At 41.3% G+C, this 19,616-nt stretch overlaps 1 protein-coding gene across 5 annotated transcripts in view; it reads left to right on the top strand.

Annotated features, from left to right (window-relative positions):
- Nucleotides 1–19,616, top strand: part of SYNE2 (spectrin repeat containing nuclear envelope protein 2) — a 553,640-nt gene that overhangs the window by 145,987 nt on the left and 388,037 nt on the right. For all 5 annotated transcript variants that reach the window (XM_073570820.1, XM_073570828.1, XM_073570812.1 and 2 more), the window contains 8 exons: nucleotides 392–550; nucleotides 932–1,105; nucleotides 4,371–4,508; nucleotides 4,616–4,774; nucleotides 10,221–10,438; nucleotides 17,332–17,392; nucleotides 17,501–17,589; nucleotides 18,596–18,719. In XM_073570820.1, the coding sequence (XP_073426921.1) occupies nucleotides 392–550; nucleotides 932–1,105; nucleotides 4,371–4,508; nucleotides 4,616–4,774; nucleotides 10,221–10,438; nucleotides 17,332–17,392; nucleotides 17,501–17,589; nucleotides 18,596–18,719 (1,122 nt within the window). The remainder of the gene's footprint in view (nucleotides 1–391; nucleotides 551–931; nucleotides 1,106–4,370; nucleotides 4,509–4,615; nucleotides 4,775–10,220; nucleotides 10,439–17,331; nucleotides 17,393–17,500; nucleotides 17,590–18,595; nucleotides 18,720–19,616) is intronic.

Here is a 19,616-nt window from a genome sequence, read left to right as displayed (position 1 = left end):
GGGCTTTGTGGGCAGTTGGTGATGACTTGCATTTACCGGTACAACCCCTTCTAAGATTAATAGAGCTAGGAATAAATAGGAGTACCATAAAAACATCAAATATGGGGAGATCATACAAATCCCATGCATATTTTGTCAGGACCAGATTGGGACAAAGCAAAATCAGGACAGTGCAAAATAACAGCTGCAGAGCAAAACGTATGAAGTGGTGCTTTTCTCATTTTTTACACATATTATATAAAAGAAGATGATGAGGAAAGGGCCCTTTAAGGCTCCCAGCATTTACATTACGTGCGCGATTTGTGGTGTCGGTCATAATTAGAGTGTGATTAATCATCAGGGAAATATTCCGGTACGTCGTTCTCATACAATGCTTATATTGTCTCCTTAGGATTTCTATCACGATGGGATTTCTTGCCAGGAGCGGCTCGAGAAGACAGAGGCAAATGTGCAAGCGCTGGCACAACTTCTCCACCATCAGGAATATTTACAGAGCGCTGATTTTGACAAATGGCGGCACAAGGTTGTGAGAACACAGGAGAGAATTCAGGTAGTTATGTCGGCTCGCAAGAAAGTGACAATGAGGAAACATAGAGCATAAATCACTCTGAACTGCAATACCAGGACTGACCATGGACCAGAGGTGGAGCTGTTTTTGAAGTTGTCTTTTTTTGTTACATGTTTATCATGGATTTAGAACTCCTTTTTATTAACCAGATTAGATCTAAATGTGACTGATACATTCAGCTTTGCAGTTTAGCTCTCAGATGATTGTCCAGAGCGAGTCAGCTGGAGGTGGGGTCCACAGGGACCCCCAAATGCCGAGGCTCAAAGGGAGTAAATTATTTTGTAAATCAATACTTAGAAGAACTGCTTTGGTGAATATGATGTTTTGTTTTCAACCCTCACACCAATAATCCCGTTATTTTAGGATCTGGTCTCCAGGGTGAGTTGGGTCGTGAACCCCCCAGAACAAAGTTTGTCCAAAGAAGACATAAAGAGGAACTTTGAGAGTTCAAGGAGCAAGTTGGAAACTTATATAACTGAAGCTCTGAGCCTGTTGGGACAGAAGGTCACCCCGGAGGAGTTCATCTCGCAGTATGAGGTTTGTGTTGTTCTCTTTGTGGCCTCCAGCAGATTTATGTGGCTACAATTTACGACATTTTTATATGGCTCTGTAAAATGTTTGCCCCATAAATCTCATTCTTTGCCTGGTGCTCGGCTTCCTCCATATGTCCAGACTTGTCTCCACTTGTTATTAAAAATCTTCATTGCAGTTTAACATTTTCATTAAATCTTTGTATTGCAGTAACTTGAACGGTTCTGGTGGGCCTTTGCTCCTATACGGCAGCTGGGCCTTTGCTCCTAAACGGCAGCTAGACTGGACAAGCAGAGCTGCAGTTTAAAGGGAATCTTATCACCTCATTTTTGGCCTATGAGATGCAGCCACCACCGTCAGGGGCTCATCTACAGCATTCTGTAATGCTGCAGATAAGCCCCAGATATAACCTGAAAGATAAGAAAAATGAGTTAGATTATACTCACCCTGAGGTCCGGTCCGGTGCGATGGGTGTCGCGGTCCGGTCTGGCGCCTTCCATCTTCTAGCGATGACATCTTCCTTCTTACTTCTGTTGTGGCTCCTGCACATGCGTACTTTATCTGCCCTATTGAGGGCAGAGCAGAGTACTGTAGTGCGCAGGCGCCGGGAAAGGTCAGAGAGGTCCGGCGCCTGCGCACTGCAGTAGTTTACTCGGCCCTCAACAGGGCAGTTAAAGTACGCATGTGCAGGAGCCGCAGCAGAAGTAAGAAGGAGGACGTCATTGCTAGAAGATGGGAGGCACCAGACCGGACTGCGACACCCACCGCACCGGGCCACGCCCCCTGATGAGTATAATCTAACTCGTTTTTCTTCTCTTTCAAGTTACATCAGGGGCATATCTACAGCATGACAGAATGCTGTAGATAGGCCCCTGAAGGCGGAGGCCGCATCTCATAGGCCAAAAATGATGTGACAGATTCCCTTTAACGAATAGTGTAGCAGATGGCATCTCTAGCTATAGTTGTTAGGCCTCATATAGACATGGCAGAACACATCCAAAGTGGATTTTGCCATGTTTACTAGGTGCTGATTTGGCCCCTTTCCGTTACGTTGGGTCTTTGACATCTCCGCTCACATGGTCTAAGGTCTGAATGTGGGTCAGACTGGCCATACATAGATCGTTTACCCCTCAGCTATGCATATGTTTTCAGTAGGAAGAGAAGGATGAGTGACTACTTATTTCTTGGAGAACAAACAGATCATGCAAAATTAGACTAACGTTGTCCAAATGCTATTATATTGGCAGGATCAGCCGACAGTTTAATGTATATGCGGGGCCCCATGACTCAGGAAACACAGGAGCCTAGCACTAATGTGTATGTGGGGCCCATAACTCGTAGGGAACACAGGAGCCGAGCACTAATGTGTATGGTGGCCCCATGACTCACAGGGAACACAGGAGTCCAGCACTAATGTGTATGGGGGACCCCAGGACTCACAGGGAACACAGGAGCCGAGCACCAATGTGTATGGTGGGCCCCATGACTCACAGGGAACACAGGAGCCGAGCACTAATGTGTATGGTGGCCCCATGACTCACAGGGAACACAGGAGTCCAGCACTAATGTGTATGGGGGACCCCAGGACTCACAGGGAACACAGGAGCCGAGCACCAATGTGTATGGTGGGCCCCATGACTCACAGGGAACACAGGAGCCGAGCACCAATGTGTATGGTGGGCCCCATGACTCACAGGGAACACAGGAGCCGAGCACTAATGTGTAAGAGGGGTCCCATGACTCATAGGGTGCTCAGGAACCAAGCACTCATGTGCAAAGGGGGCCCATTGGCTCAGGGTGCACAGGAGCCGAGCACTAAGGCTATGTGCACACGTTGCAGATTCACCTGCGGGTTTTTCCGCGCGGATCCGCAGGTAAACCCGCAGGTAAAGTGACCTGCGGTTTTCCTGCGGTTTGGTCTGCAGTTTTGCCCTGCGGTTTCACACCTCTACTATGTTAAAGGTGTGAAACCGCTGCGGAAACCGCCCAAACAATTGACATGCTGCGGTTTGTAAACCGCAGCAAAACTGCGCAGAAAAAAACGCATCGTGAGCACAGCGTATTTGAAAAGCCATAAGGCTACATGGTACTGTACCATGTCTGCGGAACTGCTGCATTTCCGCAGGGCTGAAACCGCTGCGGAAACACAGCAGAATCTGCAACGTGTGCACACAGCCTAATATGCATGGGGTGCTCCATGACTCATAGAGAGCACAGAACCCAAGCACTAATGTGTATGGGGGGGCTCCATGACTCATACGGAGCACAGGAGCCTAGCAATAATCTGTATGGGGAGCCTCGTGACTCATAGGGAGCATATGAGCTGAGCACTAATGTGTATGGGGGAGCCTAATGACTCATAGGGAGCACAGGAGCTGAGCACTAGTTTGTATGGGGGTTCCATGACTCATAGGGAGCACAGGAACCGAGTGCTAATGTGTATGGGGGCCTCTTGACTCATAGGGAGCACAGGAGCCGAGCACTAATGTCTATGGGGGAGCTGAGATGGGATCAATCGGCTGCCATTTATCTAAGTGGAGGCCTTTACTTTTCCTGATATCCGCTGTTAGGGAAGTTTGGCAGCAGGCCCCCATACACATTAGTTGGTCAAGTGGTCCAAGAATTGGATGGCAAGAACAGACTCATAAACCAAAAATGGATGAAACCAAGCACACTGGTGAAAAACAATCCTTTTTTTCGTATGTAGAAATACAAAAAATAATGGACGTCTGAATGAGGCCTTACAGTTGCTATAACTAGTGAAAAATAAGCTTTTACTTGGCATATAATCCAAATAATGATGAATTTCCAATATAAAGCCCCAGTTATGATTGTACGTGTGGGTTATCTATGGCTCCATCTTTAGGAACTGGATTTATTTTGCTCTGCATCCCCCTCCTCCCTCCTTTTCCTTGTGTTTTGCTGCTGTGTTACTGAAAACTAGCTTTTTATTCCCTGAAGACATATATAAAAATGATTTATGATCCTAAAGTTGATACCAGAACGATTTATTAGTATTTATTTGTGATGCATGACACGTTGTTCACATCTGCATTTTGCAACATTTTATGCAACATTGTTTTTGTTTGTGAAAAAAATACAGATATACCCCCGTATAATTAATGAGGTGCTCCTAGTGCCATTTCAATCTGTATGTAGCAGATCCGACATCTGCATGGATTTTGTTTCTTTGTTCCTTCCTAGAGGTGAGAACATAGCCCAACTCTGATAAATATCCTAAAAAAACAAATGTTGTTTAACTTTTTCACAGACTTCTCTCAGCAAATTTGGAAATCCAAACTTGGAACGTTTTCTGAAAACCACCGAGCTGATGAAGAATATCTCATCCTCTACAAAAGAGAAGACGCTGGTGGAAAAAGTGAGCGCTGATGTCAGAGATCGATGGAAGGTAATGAGGAGCGTTTTTCACCTTCTACTAGTTGAGTTCTTCTCTTTGGGAAGACCAGAAGAACGGAATCTCTTGAATTTAATTTTTTTTTTATTTTACCCCTTCAGACCGTTCATGATGACTTGGAGACGTATGTTAGTGAATTAAAATTCCATGTAGAGAAGAAGAAATTTGACAAATTGATTTGCAAATTGGACAAACAAATTATAAAGGAGAAGGTTAACGCTGGTGTTGGTGACACGGAAGAGCTAATCCGAGAACATGAGGTTGTAATATTCTCTACATTTTTCATAATAAAGGGGAAATAACTCTGCCCCCCAATCATTGCCTCGTTTCTTAAGAATTGGTATAGTAAGTCCGTCTGTAGATGTGAGACCTCTCCAGTAGATCCCACTGATGTTGGCCGGATCTACCTACATTACTGAACGAGTTTTCATCACTCATTAAAAAGATGATCTGTTCCTAAATTAGATTTTTATGTTACAAAAAGGACACATTAGCAAGCAACATATGAAAAAAGCATTTACTTCAGATCTTGGATATAAATGAAAACAGCCCCTTACCCTAACCTGCTTATTCCCCCCAACAACCCAAACCATTGTTTGAAATGCAAACCAATAACCGATATAAGTACATATAAGTAAGGACGAAATTTCCGGTGCTCAAAAATACATAAGTTGTTTCTTCGATGGTAGAAGGATTGTCCCAGAATATATATATATATATATATATATATATATATATACATACAGTCATATGTAAAAGTTTGGGCACCCCTATTAATGTTAACCTTTTTTCTTTATAACAATTTTGGTTTTTGCAACAGGTATTTCAGTTTCATATATCTAATAACTGATGGACTCAGTTATATTTCTGGATTCAAATGAGGTTTATTGTACTAACAGAAAATGTGCAATCTGCATTTAAACAAAATTTCACCAGTGCAAAAGTATGGGCACCCTTATCATTTTCTTGATTTGAACACTCCTAACTACTTTTTACTGACTTCCTGAAGCACTAAATTGGTTTTGTAACCTCATTGAGCTTTGAACTTCATAGCCAGGTGTATCAAATCATGAGAAAAGGTTTTTAAAGTGGCCACTTGCAAGTAGTTCTCCTATTTGATTCTCCTATGAAGAGTGGCATCATGGGCTCCTCAAAACAACTCTCAAATGATCTGAAAACAAAGATTATTCAACATAGCTTTTCAGGGGAAGGATACAAAAAGTTGTCTCAGAGATTTAACCTGTCAGTTTCCACTGTGAGGAACATAGTAAGGAAATGGAAGAACACAGGTACAGTTCTTGTTAAGCCCAGAAGTGGCAGGTCAAGAAAAATATCAGAAAGGCAGAGAAGAAGAATGCTGAGAACAGTCATGGACAATCCACAGACCACCTCCAAAGACCTGCAGCATCATCTTGCTGCAGATCGTGTCACTGTGCATCGGTCAACAATACAGCGCACTTTGCACAAGGAGAAGCTGTATGGGAGAGTGATGCGAAAGAAGCCGTTTCTGCAAGCACGCCACAAACAGAGTCGCCTGAGGTATGCAAAAGCACATTTGGACAAGCCAGTTACATTTTGGAAGAAGGTCCTGTGGACTGATGAAACAAAGATTGAGTTGTTTGGTCATACAAAAAGGCGTTATGCATGCGCTGTATTGTTGACCGATGCACAGTGACACCATCTGCAGCAAGATGATGCTGCAGGTCTTTGGAGGTGGTCTGTGGATTGTCCTTGACTGTTCTCACCATTCTTCTTCTCTGCCTTTCTGATATTTTTCTTGGCCTGCCACTTCTGGGCTTAACAAGAACTGTACCTGTGTTCTTCCATTTCCTTACTATGTTCCTCACAGTGGAAACTGACAGGTTAAATCTCTGAGACAACTTTTTGTATCCTTCCCCTGAAAAGCTATGTTGAATAATCTTTGTTTTCAGATCATTTGAGAGTTGTTTTGAGGAGCCCATGATGCCACTCTTCATAGGAGAATCAAATAGGAGAACTACTTGCAAGTGGCCACTTTAAATACCTTTTCTCATGATTTGATACACCTGGCTATGAAGTTCAAAGCTCAATGAGGTTACAAAACCAATTTAGTGCTTCAGGAAGTCAGTAAAAAGTAGTTAGGAGTGTTCAAATCAAGAAAATGATAAGGGTGCCCATACTTTTGCACCGGTCAAATTTTGTTTAAATGCAGATTGCACATTTTCTGTTAGTACAATAAACCTCATTTGAATCCAGAAATATAACTGAGTCCATCAGTTATTAGATATATGAAACTGAAATACCTGTTGCAAAAACCAAAATTGTTATAAAGAAAAAAGGTTAACATTAATAGGGGTGCCCAAACTTTTACATATGACTGCATATATATAGTACAGACCAAAAGTTTAGACACACCTTCTCATTCAAAGAGTTTTCTTTATTTTCATGACAATGAAAATTGTAGATTCACTCTGAAGGCATCAAAACTATGAATTTACACATTATATAATTAACAAAAAAGTGTGAAACAACTGAAAATACTGTATGTCTTCTATTCTAGGTTCTTCAAAGTAGCCACCTTTTGCTTTGATTACTGCTTTGCACACTCTTGGCATTCTCTTGATGAGGTTCAGGAGGTAGTCACTGGAAATGGTTTTCACTTCACAGGTGTGCCCTGTCAGGTTTAATAAGTGGGATTTCTTGCCTTATAAATGGGGTTGGGACCATCAGTTGTGTTGTGCAGAAGTCTGGTGCATACACAGCTGATAGTCCTACTGAATAGACTGTTAGAATTTGTATTATGGCAAGAAAAAAGCAACTTAGTAAAGAAAAACGAGTGGCCATCATTACTTTAAGAAATGAAGGTCAGTCAGTCCGAAAAATTGGGAAAACTTTGAAAGTGTCTCCAAGTGCAGTGGCAAAAACCATCAAGCACTACAAAGAAACTGGCTCACATGAGGACCGCCCCAGGAAAGGAAGACCAAGAGTCACCTCTGCTGCGAAGGATAAGTTCATCCGAGTCACTAGCCTCAGAAATCGCAGGTTAACAGCAGCTCAGATTAGAGACCAGGTCAATGCCACACAGAGTTCCAGCAGCAGACACATCTCTACAACAACTGTTAAGAGGAGACTTTGTGCAGCAGGCCTTCATGGTAAAATAGCTGCTAGGAAACCACTGCTAAGGACAGGCAACAAGCAGAAGAGACTTGTTTGGGCTAAAGAACACAAGGAATGGACATTAGACCAGTGGAAATCTGTGCTTTGGTCTGATGAGTCCAAATTTGAGATCTTTGGTTCCAACCACAGTGTCTTTGTGCGACACAGAAAAGGTAAACGGATGGACTCTATGCCTGGTTCCCACCGTGAAGCATGGAGGAGGAGGTGTGATGGTGTGGGGGTGCTTTGCTGGTGACACTGTTGGGGATTTATTCAAAATTGAAGGCATACTAAACCAGCATGGCTACCACAGCATCTTGCAGCGGCATACTATTCCATCTGGTTTGTGTTTAGTTGGACCATCATTTCAACAAGACAATGACCCCAAACACACCTCCAGGCTGTGTAAGGGCTATTTGACCAAGAAGAAGAGTGATGGGGTGCTACGCCAGATGACCTGGCCTCCACAGTCACCAGAAATGAATGCAATCGAGATGGTTTGGGGTGAGCTGGACCGTAGAGTGAAGGCAAAAGGGCCAACAAGTGCTAAGCATCTCTGGGAACTCCTTCAAGACTGTTGGAAGACCATTTCCTGTGACTACCTCTTGAAGCTCATCAATTGAATTCCAAGAGTGTGCAAAGCAGTAATCAAAGCAAAAGGTGGCTACTTTGAAGAACCTAGAATATAAGACATATTTTCAGTTGCTTCACACTTTTTTGTTAATTGTATAATTCCACATTTGTTAATTCATAGTATTGATGCCTTCAGAGTGAATCTACAATTTTCATAGTCATGAAAATAAAGAAAACTCTTTGAATGAGAAGGCGTGTCCAAATTTTTGGTCTGTACTATATATATCTATATATATATCTTAATATATAATATTTTTTTTAATTAGGATATATATATATATATATATATATATATATCCTAATTAAAAAATATAGTTAGTAACCCTTAAATTTTCACTTTTTAGACTCCCACTTCCTGTCCTTTTAGGAAGAGTTTTCAACTGTGTCATTAGCATCAGAGGCCGGATTATAATGACAGGTAACATCTTTATACACAGGTGATAACACAGGATCCACCAATCACAATAGACTATGTCACAGCTCACCCTGCCCCTCTCGCAATAACCTTTTCACTCACTCATTAGCCTCTTCAGTCCCAATAAAATCGGGTTGGGGTTTGCTCATTGTCGCTAATGTACATGTATTGTTTCCTGAAACAACATGAAGTTGAAGTTTAAAAAATCCTCTGTATCTGGAGTGAAAATTGCAGGATTTCTATTTTTTTTTTTTTTTTTTTTTAATCTTTATACAAATTATAATATAAGATAAATAAATCTCCCCCCATTAAAAAAATATATATATTTATATTGAACACAAAAACTTTATTTTAGTAATAGGTCTTTTTTATGGCTTTTCTTTAAGTTCATGTCAGTAGAACGTCGTTGAGTTTGAGTGTTTTGTAGGAAAACATGTTAAATATGGTGTTGGTGTTGGGTCTTTATGTTGGGTGTTTGTCTTTCACAGTCGTGCTCAAATTTGCTTAATGATTTACTTTACCTAGTAGGGTTACATTTTTAGATATTTTTTAAAAGCTGGTTAGTATGCTTCTCCGAGCAGACGTTAGGCAATAGGACTATGTAAGGAAACCATAGTCAGTAATTTGTCCGCTTGGTGGCATACTAAGCTCAAGGGTCCAAATCCAACCATGACCAGTCATAATCATCTAAGTGTCCATTAAAGACTTATTCCCACCTCGATCTTTCAAGACTGAGATAAGAATGACTCCATCCAGCTCCAACCACTTAAGGTGGAGCTGCAGAAAATGCCGAGAGCTTAGCTACGATATTTTTGTAGCTTGGGAATATAGAGCTAGGAATAACCTTTAAAATAATCAGTTTTTGTATCATACTCCCCAGGCACAAATCTTTTAAAAATAATGTCTCATCCAAAAATTATCTTGTTTTTAAGTTAAATTTATCTATTTTTTTTTTGTTATTTTTTTTTTTTCAAATTACTTATCTATATTAAAAAAAATTAGAGATATTTTAATTGTTGCACTGGCCACTGGGACAATTATAGTTCTGTCTGAAGATCCACATGTGCATTAGCAAGATTCTAGAGTGACTCATGCCCAATGTTTTGTATTGAAGCATCTATTGAGCATGTGCAAAGGTGATTATGAAGGGAGGATGAGCAGGTGAGCTGTGACATCTCCTATTGTGATAGATGGATTGTTTGATCAGCTGTGTATGGAGGTGTTAGATGTCATGGTAATCCTGCCTCTGATGATAATGAGAATTCTGAAAAGTACAGAAAGTGACAGTCTAAAATAATCCTGTGGTGTGTGGGAACATAGCAAAAATATTGACAATTTAAAAAAAACAAACAAAAAAAACTTGTTTTAAATAATAGGTCATTTTATGACTACATTCCCTTTTTAATCTTTTACCATGAAGTTGTTTCATTTTTTTTATGCCTTAGAATAGATTTTACATTACAACATGTTCTGGTTTCCATGGATATATTGAGATCTTGACTTATCTTGATCCACTTTTCCAGGTTGTCTTCTCTGACCATGGATGTTTAGGACAACTTAATCGGTGCCTAAAGGCGATGCAGTCTCTGGATGATGGGCTCAGGACTAGCGCTGCTCCTACGACCTTCAGTGCATTAGTAGCAGAATGTACAAAAAAGAAAGAGGACCTTGATAAAAACGCTGCTGATATTTATCATTATCTACACTCTGTTCTTGAAAAAAATAAAATTGACCCAAGAAAGTAAGTAAGATTATTTTAAAGACTTGATAAAGTGCAAAATAATAGTTAATTTAGAGGTCACAGTTGAATCTGGGCTCTAGTGTTTCAGAGGGTCCCAAAGATCACATAAGAATACACTATATATAGCACATCGTAGGTGGGGGCCCTATTAAATGATTTTGCATTGGGGCCCATGGGTGGCAAGTTACACCCCTGATCCATATATCGCTAGTAATGGCTGTATGATATTAAATAGTCATGATGAGGAGTTCAAGCTGCAGCGTAAATGCAAAGATGACTGCTATGGGGTCCAGGAGCACCCCTGCCTGTTGTCTGCCATCATCTCCCAACGTGCCTTGTATATGTACATCAGAAGTATTTTTAAGGATCATGCTTTGAGCCCACTATATTCCCGGCTGGTGGCGACTCTTTTAGAAACACAACAGACTCCAGCAAGTAACTGCTACAAATGGAACTAGCTCTGATCGCAGCAGTTTAACAGCAGTTTAACCCCTTAGATTTCAAGGTGAACAGTGATTGTCATCTACAGTATGGTGTCAAGTTTTGGATGGAGGCTCAGTCACCCCAGTTGGGCACCTGCAATGTGAACTCAGTGGGTTTTGTTCAAATCAGGACCCCCCTGATTTCTATGTGCACCTCTAAGTCCATATAAACTATTTAGAAAGAACATTATAAAAATTTTAAGGAGTCACCCTGGAAAGTCATGATGGAAACTTTGGAAATTGAGCCTTCATCCTTCTGCCGCTGATTAGCACAGCTCAGGGAATCCTTCAGTCTTTGCAAAGTTTGCTTGGACCAGAAAAGTGAGTTACTATGACTCTGAATATAATCCCTTGTGCTTATGTTATCGTTATGTCTCCAGGGCCTTGTCACTTATCGTTCATGGTGTCATTAATTTCAGTTGGAGGAATGGGGTTGGGGGAGGTCATGACACAAACAGAAGTTCAAGGTCATTTTAGTTTCATACGTGGAGTTACATTTCTTTATCCGTATACGTAGACATACAGTGGGTATGGAAAGTATTCAGACCCCTTTAAATTTTTCACTCTTTGTTTTATTGCAGCCATTTGGTAAATTCAAAAAAGTTCATTTTTTTCTCATTAATGTACACTCTGCACCCCATCTTGGCTGAAAAAAACAGAAATGTAGAAATTTTTGCAAATTTATTAAAGAGAAAAACTGAAATATGACATGGTCATAAGTATTCAGACCTTTTGCTCAGACACTCATATTTAACCCCTTTCTGATCTTAGAGGTACTATTCAATCCGTGTGACCTGAGACTTAATGCCCATGGAAAGAATAGTACGTCATCAGCAATCACGGCGGGAGCGCGGCTGATAGCGGCCGGGTGTCAGCTGATTATCATAGCTTTCACCTGGCACTATGTGCCAGGAGCGGTCACAGACCGCTCTCAGCACATTAACCCCCGACACACTGCTATCAAACATGAATGCAGTGTTCCGGTGGCATAGAGAAGCATCGCGCAGGGAGGGGACTCCCTGCGTGCTTCCCTGAGACCCTCAGAACAACGCAATGTGAAGTGATTGCATTGTTCTTAGGACCTCCTCCCTGCAGGCCCACGGATCCAAGATGGCCGCGGGGTCCTTCGGGGTCCTGCAGGGAGGTGGCTTCTCAGTGCCTGCTGGGAGCAGGCGCTGAGAAGCCTCCTGCACTGCCTGTCAGATCGCTGATCTGACACAGTTCAGTTCAAAGTGTCAGATCAGCGATCTGACACTATATAGTAATGTCCCACCCTGAGACAATGTTAAAAAAAAAAAATAACCTGTGTAAAAATAATAAAAAAAATCCTAAATAAAGAAAAAAAATATTCCCCAATAAATCAATTTCTTTATGTAAATAAAAAAGCAAACAATAAAAGTACACATTTATCGCTGCATCCGTAACGACCCGACCTATAAAACTGTCCCACTAGTTAACCCCTTTAGTGAACCCCTTAAAAAAAGGCAAAAAAGCAATGCTTTCTCATCATACCGCCGAACAGAAAGTGCAATAACATGTGATGACAAAGACGGATATAAATAAACATGGTACCGCTGAAAACGTCATCTTGTCCCACAAAAGGCGAGCCGCCATACAGCATCATCAGCGAAAAAATAAAAAAGTTATAGCTCGCAGAAAAAAGCAATGCAAAAATAATTATTTTTTATAAAAAATTGTTTTTCTTGTATAAAAGCGCCAAAACATAAAAAATGATATAAATGAGGTATTGCTGTCTTCGTGCTAACCCGAAGAATAAAACTACTTTATCAATTTTACCACACGCGGAACGAAATAAACGCCCCCACCCGCAAAAGAAATTAATGAATTGCTGGTTTTTGTTCATTCTGCGTCCCAAAAATCGGAATAAAAAGCAATGAAAAAAGTCATGTACCCGAAAATGGTACCAATAAAAACGTCAACTCGTCCCTCAAAAAATAAAACCTCACATGACTCTGGGCCAAAATGTGGAAAAATTATTAGTTAGGGAAAATAATAAAATAAAAAAGTATTTATTTCCATTTTTCCATTAGGGTTAGGGTTGGGGCTAAAGGTAGGGTTGGGGCTAAAGGTAGGGTTGGGACTAAAGTTAGGGTTGGGGCTAATGTTAGGATTAGGGTTGGGGCTAAATTTAGGATTAGGGTTAGGTTTGGGATTAGGGTTAGGGGGGTGTTAGGGTTAAGATTGTGGTTAGGGTTGGGATTAGGGTTAGGGGTGTGTTGGGGTTAGGGTTGGAGTTAGAGTTGGGGGGTTTCCACTGTTTAGGCACATCAGGGGCTCTCTAAATGAGATATGGCGTCTGATCTCAATTCCAGCCAATTCTGCGTTGAAAAAGTCAAACGGAGCTCCTTCCCTTCCAAGCTCTGCCATGCGCCCAAACAATGGTTTACCCCCACATATGGGGTATCAGCCTACTGAGGACAAATTGCACAACAACTTTTGGGGTCCAATTTCTCCTGTTACCCTTGGAAAATAAAAAATTGGGGGCAAAAGTATCATTTTTGTGGAAAAAAATTATTTTTTTAATTTATGGCTCTACGTTATAAACTTCTGTGAAGCACTTGGGGGGTCAAAGCTCTCACCACACATCTAGATAAGTTCCTTGGGGGGTCTAGTTTCCAAAATGGGGTCACTTGTGGAGGGTTTCCACTGTTCAGGTACATCAGGGGCTCTCCAAACGCGACATGGCGTCCAATCTCAATTCCAGCCATTTTTGCGTTGAAAAAAATCAGCGCTCCTTCCCTTCTGTGCCCTGCCATGCGCCCAAACAGTGGTTGCCTCCCACATATGGGGTATCTGCGTACTCTGGACAAATTGCACAATAACTTTTGGGGTCGAATTTCTCCTGTTACCCTTGGTAAAATAAAAAAAATTGGACATGAAGTAATTTTTTTTAAACATTCAAAAAATTCCTGTGAAGCACCTGAAGGTTTAATAAACTTCTTGAATGTGGTTTTGAGCACTTTGAGGGGTGCAGTTTTTAGAATGGTGTCACTTTTGGGTATTTTCTATCATATAGACCCCTCAAAGTGGCTTCAAATATGATGTGGTCCCTAAAAAAAAATGGTGTTGTAAAAATGAGAAATTGCTGGTCAAATTTTAACCCTTATAACTTCCTAACAAAAAAAAGTTGGTTCCAAAATTGTGCTGATGTAAAGTAAACATGTAGGAAATGTTACTTATTAAGTATTTTGTGTGCCATATCTCTGTGATTTAAGGGCATGAAAATACAAAGTTGGTAAATTGTGAAATTTTCAACATTTTCGCCAAATTTCTGTTTTTTTTCACAAATAAACGCAAGTTATATCAAAGAAATTTTACCACTAACATGAAGTACAATATGTCACGAGAAAACAGTGTTAGACCCATCAGGATCCATGGAAGCGTTCCAGAGTTATTACCTCATAAAGGGACAGTGATCAGAATTGTAAAAATTGTCCAGTTCTTTGACATGCAGACCACCCTTGGGGGTTAAGGGGTTAAGTCACATGCTGTCAATTTCCTTGTGATCCTCCTTGAGATGGTTCTACTTCTTCATTGGAGTCCACCTGTGTTTAATTAAACTGATAGGACTTGATTTGTAAAGGCAAACACCTGTCTCTAGAAGACCTCACAGCTCACAGTGCATGTCAGATCAAATGAGAATCATGAGGTCAAAGGAACTGGCTAAGGAGCTCAGAGACAGAATTGTGGCAAGGCACATATCTAGCCAAGGTTGCAAAAGACTTTCTGCAGTACTCAAGGCTCCTAAGAGCACAGTGGCCTCCATAATCCTTAAATGGTAGAAGTTTGGGACCACCAGAAGTCTTCCTAGATCTGACCGTCCAGCCAAACTGAGCAATCGTGGGAGAAGAACCTTGGTGAGAGAGATAATGAAGAACCCCCCAAGATCACTGTGGCTGAGCTACACAGATGCAGTAGGGAGATGGGAGAAAGTTTCACAAAGTCAACTATCACTTCAGCCCTCCACCAATCTGGCCTTTATGGCAGAGTGGCCCGACGGAAGCCTCTCCTCAGTGCAAGACATATGAAAGCCCACATAGAGTTTGCTGAAAAACACGTGAAAGACTCCCAGACTATGATAAATAAGATTCTCTGGTCTGATGAGATGAAGACAGAACTTTTTGGTGATAATTCTAAGCGGTATGTGTGTGGAGAAAACCAGGCACTGCTCATCACCTGCCCAATACAATCCCAACAGTGAAACGTAGTGGTGGTAGCATCATGCTATGGGGGTGTTTTTCAGTTGCAGGGACAGGAAACATGGTTGCAATTGAAGGAAACATGAATGCGGCCAAGTACAGAGATATCCTGGATGAAAACCTCTTCCAGAGTGCTGTGGACGTCAGACTTGGCCGAACGTTCACCTTCCAACAAGACAATGACCCTAAGCACACAGCTAAAATAACAAAGGAGTAGCTTCAGAACAACTCTGTGACCATTCTTGACTGGCCCAGCCAGAGCCCTGACCTAAACCCAATTGAGCATCTCTGGAGAGACCTGAAAATGGCTGTCCACCAATGTTCATCATCCATCCTGACGGAACTGGAGAGGATCTGCAAGGAAGAATGGCAGAGGATCCCCATATCCAGGTGTGAAAAACTTGTTGCATCATTCCCAAGAAGACTCATGGCTGTACTAGCGCAAAAGGGTGCTTCTACTCAACACTGAGCAAAGAGTCTGAATACTTATGATACATGTGATATTTCAGTTTTTCTTTTTTAATAAATTTGCAAAAATTTCTACATTTCTGTTTTTTTTCCAGTAAAGATGGGGTGCAGAGTGTACATTAATGAGAAAAAAAATGAACTTTTTTGAATTTACCAAATGGCTGCAATGAAACAAAGAGTGAAACATTTAAAGGGGTCTGAATACTTCCCGTACCCAGTGTATGTACAGTACTGTGTAAAAAATGTTCCAAAGTAAGAAGCTTTAAAAAAATATATTTTAATTGTTTTTTTTATCAATTAACAAAATGTAAAGTGAATTATCAAGAGAAATCTAAATAACCTCACTATTTGGTGTGGCGACCCTTTCCTCCCAACAGCAGTACTTTTAGGCTCACGCACACATAGTTTTTGATGTAACTCAGCAGGAAGGTTTTCCCAAACATCTTGGGAGAACTAACCAAAGATCTTCTGTGGATGTCGCTTGTGCAAATCCTTCTGTCTCTTCATTGATCCAGGACAGACTGGATGATGTTGTGATCAGGGCTCTGTGGGGCCCCATCATCACTTCCATGACTCTTTGTTCTTTATTGTGAAGATAGTTCTTAATAACATTGGCTCCCAAGTTATTCTGCAGAAGGATAACGACCCCAATTATTCAGCCAATCAAATGCATCCCTGATGGAATTGAATTTGACACAAGTGTCTGCTTGTGCTTCTCAGCATTGAGGACGCCAAGAAGTGGGCAACATTGAGAAACCTATACAAAATCGCTGTGCAAGTAAACTTAGTGCAGAAGATGACAGACACATCATGCCAGCAGTGCCATCAACTTCGAACTGACATCAACCAGTGGGACTCAGCTGCACCCATCTACTATTCGGAGAATTTTTCCAGAAATGGTCTTCATGGAATAATTACGTCCAAAAACTCATACCCTCCACATGGAATCAAGGCCAAGCGACTCATCCATGCACGAAAATAGGAACTGGGGTACAGAAAAATGGCATCGTGTTCTGGACATAATATGTTTTGGCAGGAACAGTGTAGGGTTCTTACAAGTTTGAGGCTGCATTTCCCAGTTTGAGTTAAGGATTTGGTCAGGATTAATGATGTTGTCAGTGTTGGGAAATACAGGCAGATACTTATCCATCATACAATACCATAAGGGAGGTGTCTGTCTCCAAATGTATTCTGCAGCCAGACAATGATCCCCAACATAGGCCAATGTCATTAAGAACTATCTTCACAATAAAGAACAAAGAGTCCTGGAAGTGATGATCTGACCCCCACAGAGCCCTGATCCCAGCATCATCCAGTCTGTCTGGGATTACATGAAGAGACAGAAGGATTGGCACAAGCCTCATACACAGAAGATCTGGGGTTAGTTCTCCAAGATGTTTAGAACAACTTCCCTGCCGAGTTCCTAAAACTGTGTACAAGTACAAGCACCTAGAAGAACTGATGAAGGCAAAGAGCAGTCACCAAATAATGATCTGAGTCAGATTTCTCTTTTACTCATTCATTTTATATTTTCTTAATTGATAAAAAATAAACTTACACTTTGATAGCTTCTTACTTTGTAGCATTTTTTCACACTTTGTGTAAAAGTTTTTCACAAGTTTGTATATACACACACGTATATATACACGATCACACAAATGGATCAATACATAAATGGACTTATAGACGGTCACTACATTGTATTCTTCCTCTTTATACGCAGTGTTACATCAGCTGAAAATGGAGTGAAGTCAAATCCCAGCAAAACCAACGGATCCCCGGAGGTAACGTATAGACAAAGCGGATATAACGATGTAGCACTACATGGCACCAACTTGGTGTTTATGTGACCAGATGTGATTGTGCTCATTGTACTTTTGTCTATAATATAGGTGTGTGAAATGGACTCTATGCCTCAAGGAACGAGCATAGCTAACGATAACGAGTCCAGTGGTTTAACCCTAGAGCTGCTGGAACAGAGGTAACTGAGAAGTATGGGTAAATGGTTAATGCACAGCTAGGACATTGATAAAGTGGGGCTACTGGGAGAAAATTAACTTATATCCTCCCTGCAGCTACTGGATTTCAGTTATCGAGGTGGTGTGGGGAGTAATTACATTGATCATTCACTGTACTATGATGGCTGCTATAATTTCCCGGCACATTGACTGACCGACCGCTTGGTCTGCACCGATAGCGCCATTGACAGATTTATCTATCTATCTTTCCATCTATCCTTCCATCCAGTTTTACTTTTTTTATCTTTTTATGTTTTTTAAAACCGAATAGCTTTCTAGTGGAAACAATTTCATGAAATACTCCGTTTTTGGAGAAGTATTTTTTTTGTTGTTCCCTGATGCATTCGTGAAGTTTTTTTTTCCTGATGTGTTTTTTTGCATCCTTTCAACTGGACGGTGCCAAATTTAGTGCGGTTTCCATCAGAAGTCGCACCAAAGAAAGTGACCTGCACTTTCTTTTCTTCCACCAGGCATTTTTCTAAACCTGAAGCAGAAAAAAAAAACATACGTATGACTGAACGTACAGCAAAGTGGTTTTACCATAAAAATTAATTTGAAGAGTCTTTCATGTGTTTATTTTCAGTTGTTTTTTTGAAGCAGACCACTAAAAAAAATCTTGTAAAAAAAATTCTGCGTGCACATAAACTAAGTGGTTGTCCAGGATGTAATGAATAATTTTTGATGGCCTTAGTCCCGCATCCTCATGGATCAAGTGGTTGCTGGGCTTATAACTGCTGGAAGTACACAGTGTATAGAGCCGATTCATGACCGCTCCGGACACTGTGTAATGGCCATTCTCGGCTTTAGCAGCTCAGCTCCCATTGAAGTAAATGGGAGCCAAAAAGAGCAAAAGGATTGGTCATCAATATCTGAGTCCAGGACAACCCCTTTAAATATATTTAAAGGCAGTGTACAGGTGTATAATGGTAGGAATGATAATAAGTCTTTGTCCTGCATTTTATCCTTCAGATATAATACAGAGAAAAGAGATCTAGAAGTGTTCATACAAAGTTCAAGAGACAAACTGGTGGCCGAGAGTCCAAAGGGAGTTCAGGATATGAATGACCTTCAGCGAAAACTTCATGAACTGCAGGTAAAGTTTGGTCCGATTCCCAGTCTTATATTATGCAGCCTAAAGGGATTGTCTGTGCTCTTTACACTGATAACTTATCCTTAGGCTAGGCTCAGTTCAATACGATTCCAATCAAGTGGATAGTAGCTGAGCTGTAGTTCTCGTCCGCGACCACTACTTAATGAATGGAGCTGTGCTTTTCTGGCTACCTTCTCTGCTTACATCTGGGTGTTGCTGGAGCTGATAATGCCTGATCTATGAAGGTGCCCGGTGCCAGGCCCAGACTGTGCAGTGCAGTGAAGCAACTTTTTGCATCTGATAAATATAGGCGGTAGGATAACCCATTTCTAGGTGACATTGTATCACTTATCCACAGGATAGGTGATAACTGTATGGTCACACTTGCACAGTACTGCTCCATTCACTCCAGCAATAAGTGAATTAAAAACACATAAAACTTGCCAAACATGCTGCACACCAGCTTGTAACCCACCCTGGGTTTCCCCTGTCAGCTTCTTCCTGGGGCAACCTAGTCATCCATATTTCCTTAATGTTGGGTTCTAGCCATGGATCATTTCTCAGATATTTGTGCCATACAGTTTTTCAGAAAAACCTTCTGAGAAAAATAAAAATTTTCTGACTACATTTGAAAAGGTTAGGAGTCCAAAAGTCAGAGGAAACCACATCCTGAATTGTAGCCTCAGAAAATGTAGGTGCTATATATTAATAAAGATTAATATTGTTAGTCCTCTCATAACAACATACTTGCCAGCAGCATCGGACTGGCCCACCGGAGAACCGGTGGATTCTCCGGTGGGCCCTGGCACCTGCTGGCATACAGGGCCAGCAGTTGCCTAGGGCCCCCGCTGCTCCAGGGGCCCCCAGCCAGTGGTGTGTCGCACACCATGCAGCTGCTAT

This window comes from Dendrobates tinctorius, unplaced genomic scaffold (genome assembly GCF_039654945.1).
Source record: "Dendrobates tinctorius isolate UK_male_01 unplaced genomic scaffold, ASM3965494v1 ptg000006l, whole genome shotgun sequence".
Lineage (NCBI taxonomy): Eukaryota > Metazoa > Chordata > Amphibia > Anura > Dendrobatidae > Dendrobates > Dendrobates tinctorius.
The sequence above is the reverse complement of the archived record's forward strand: the minus strand, read 5'-3'. Positions and strand labels throughout refer to the sequence as shown.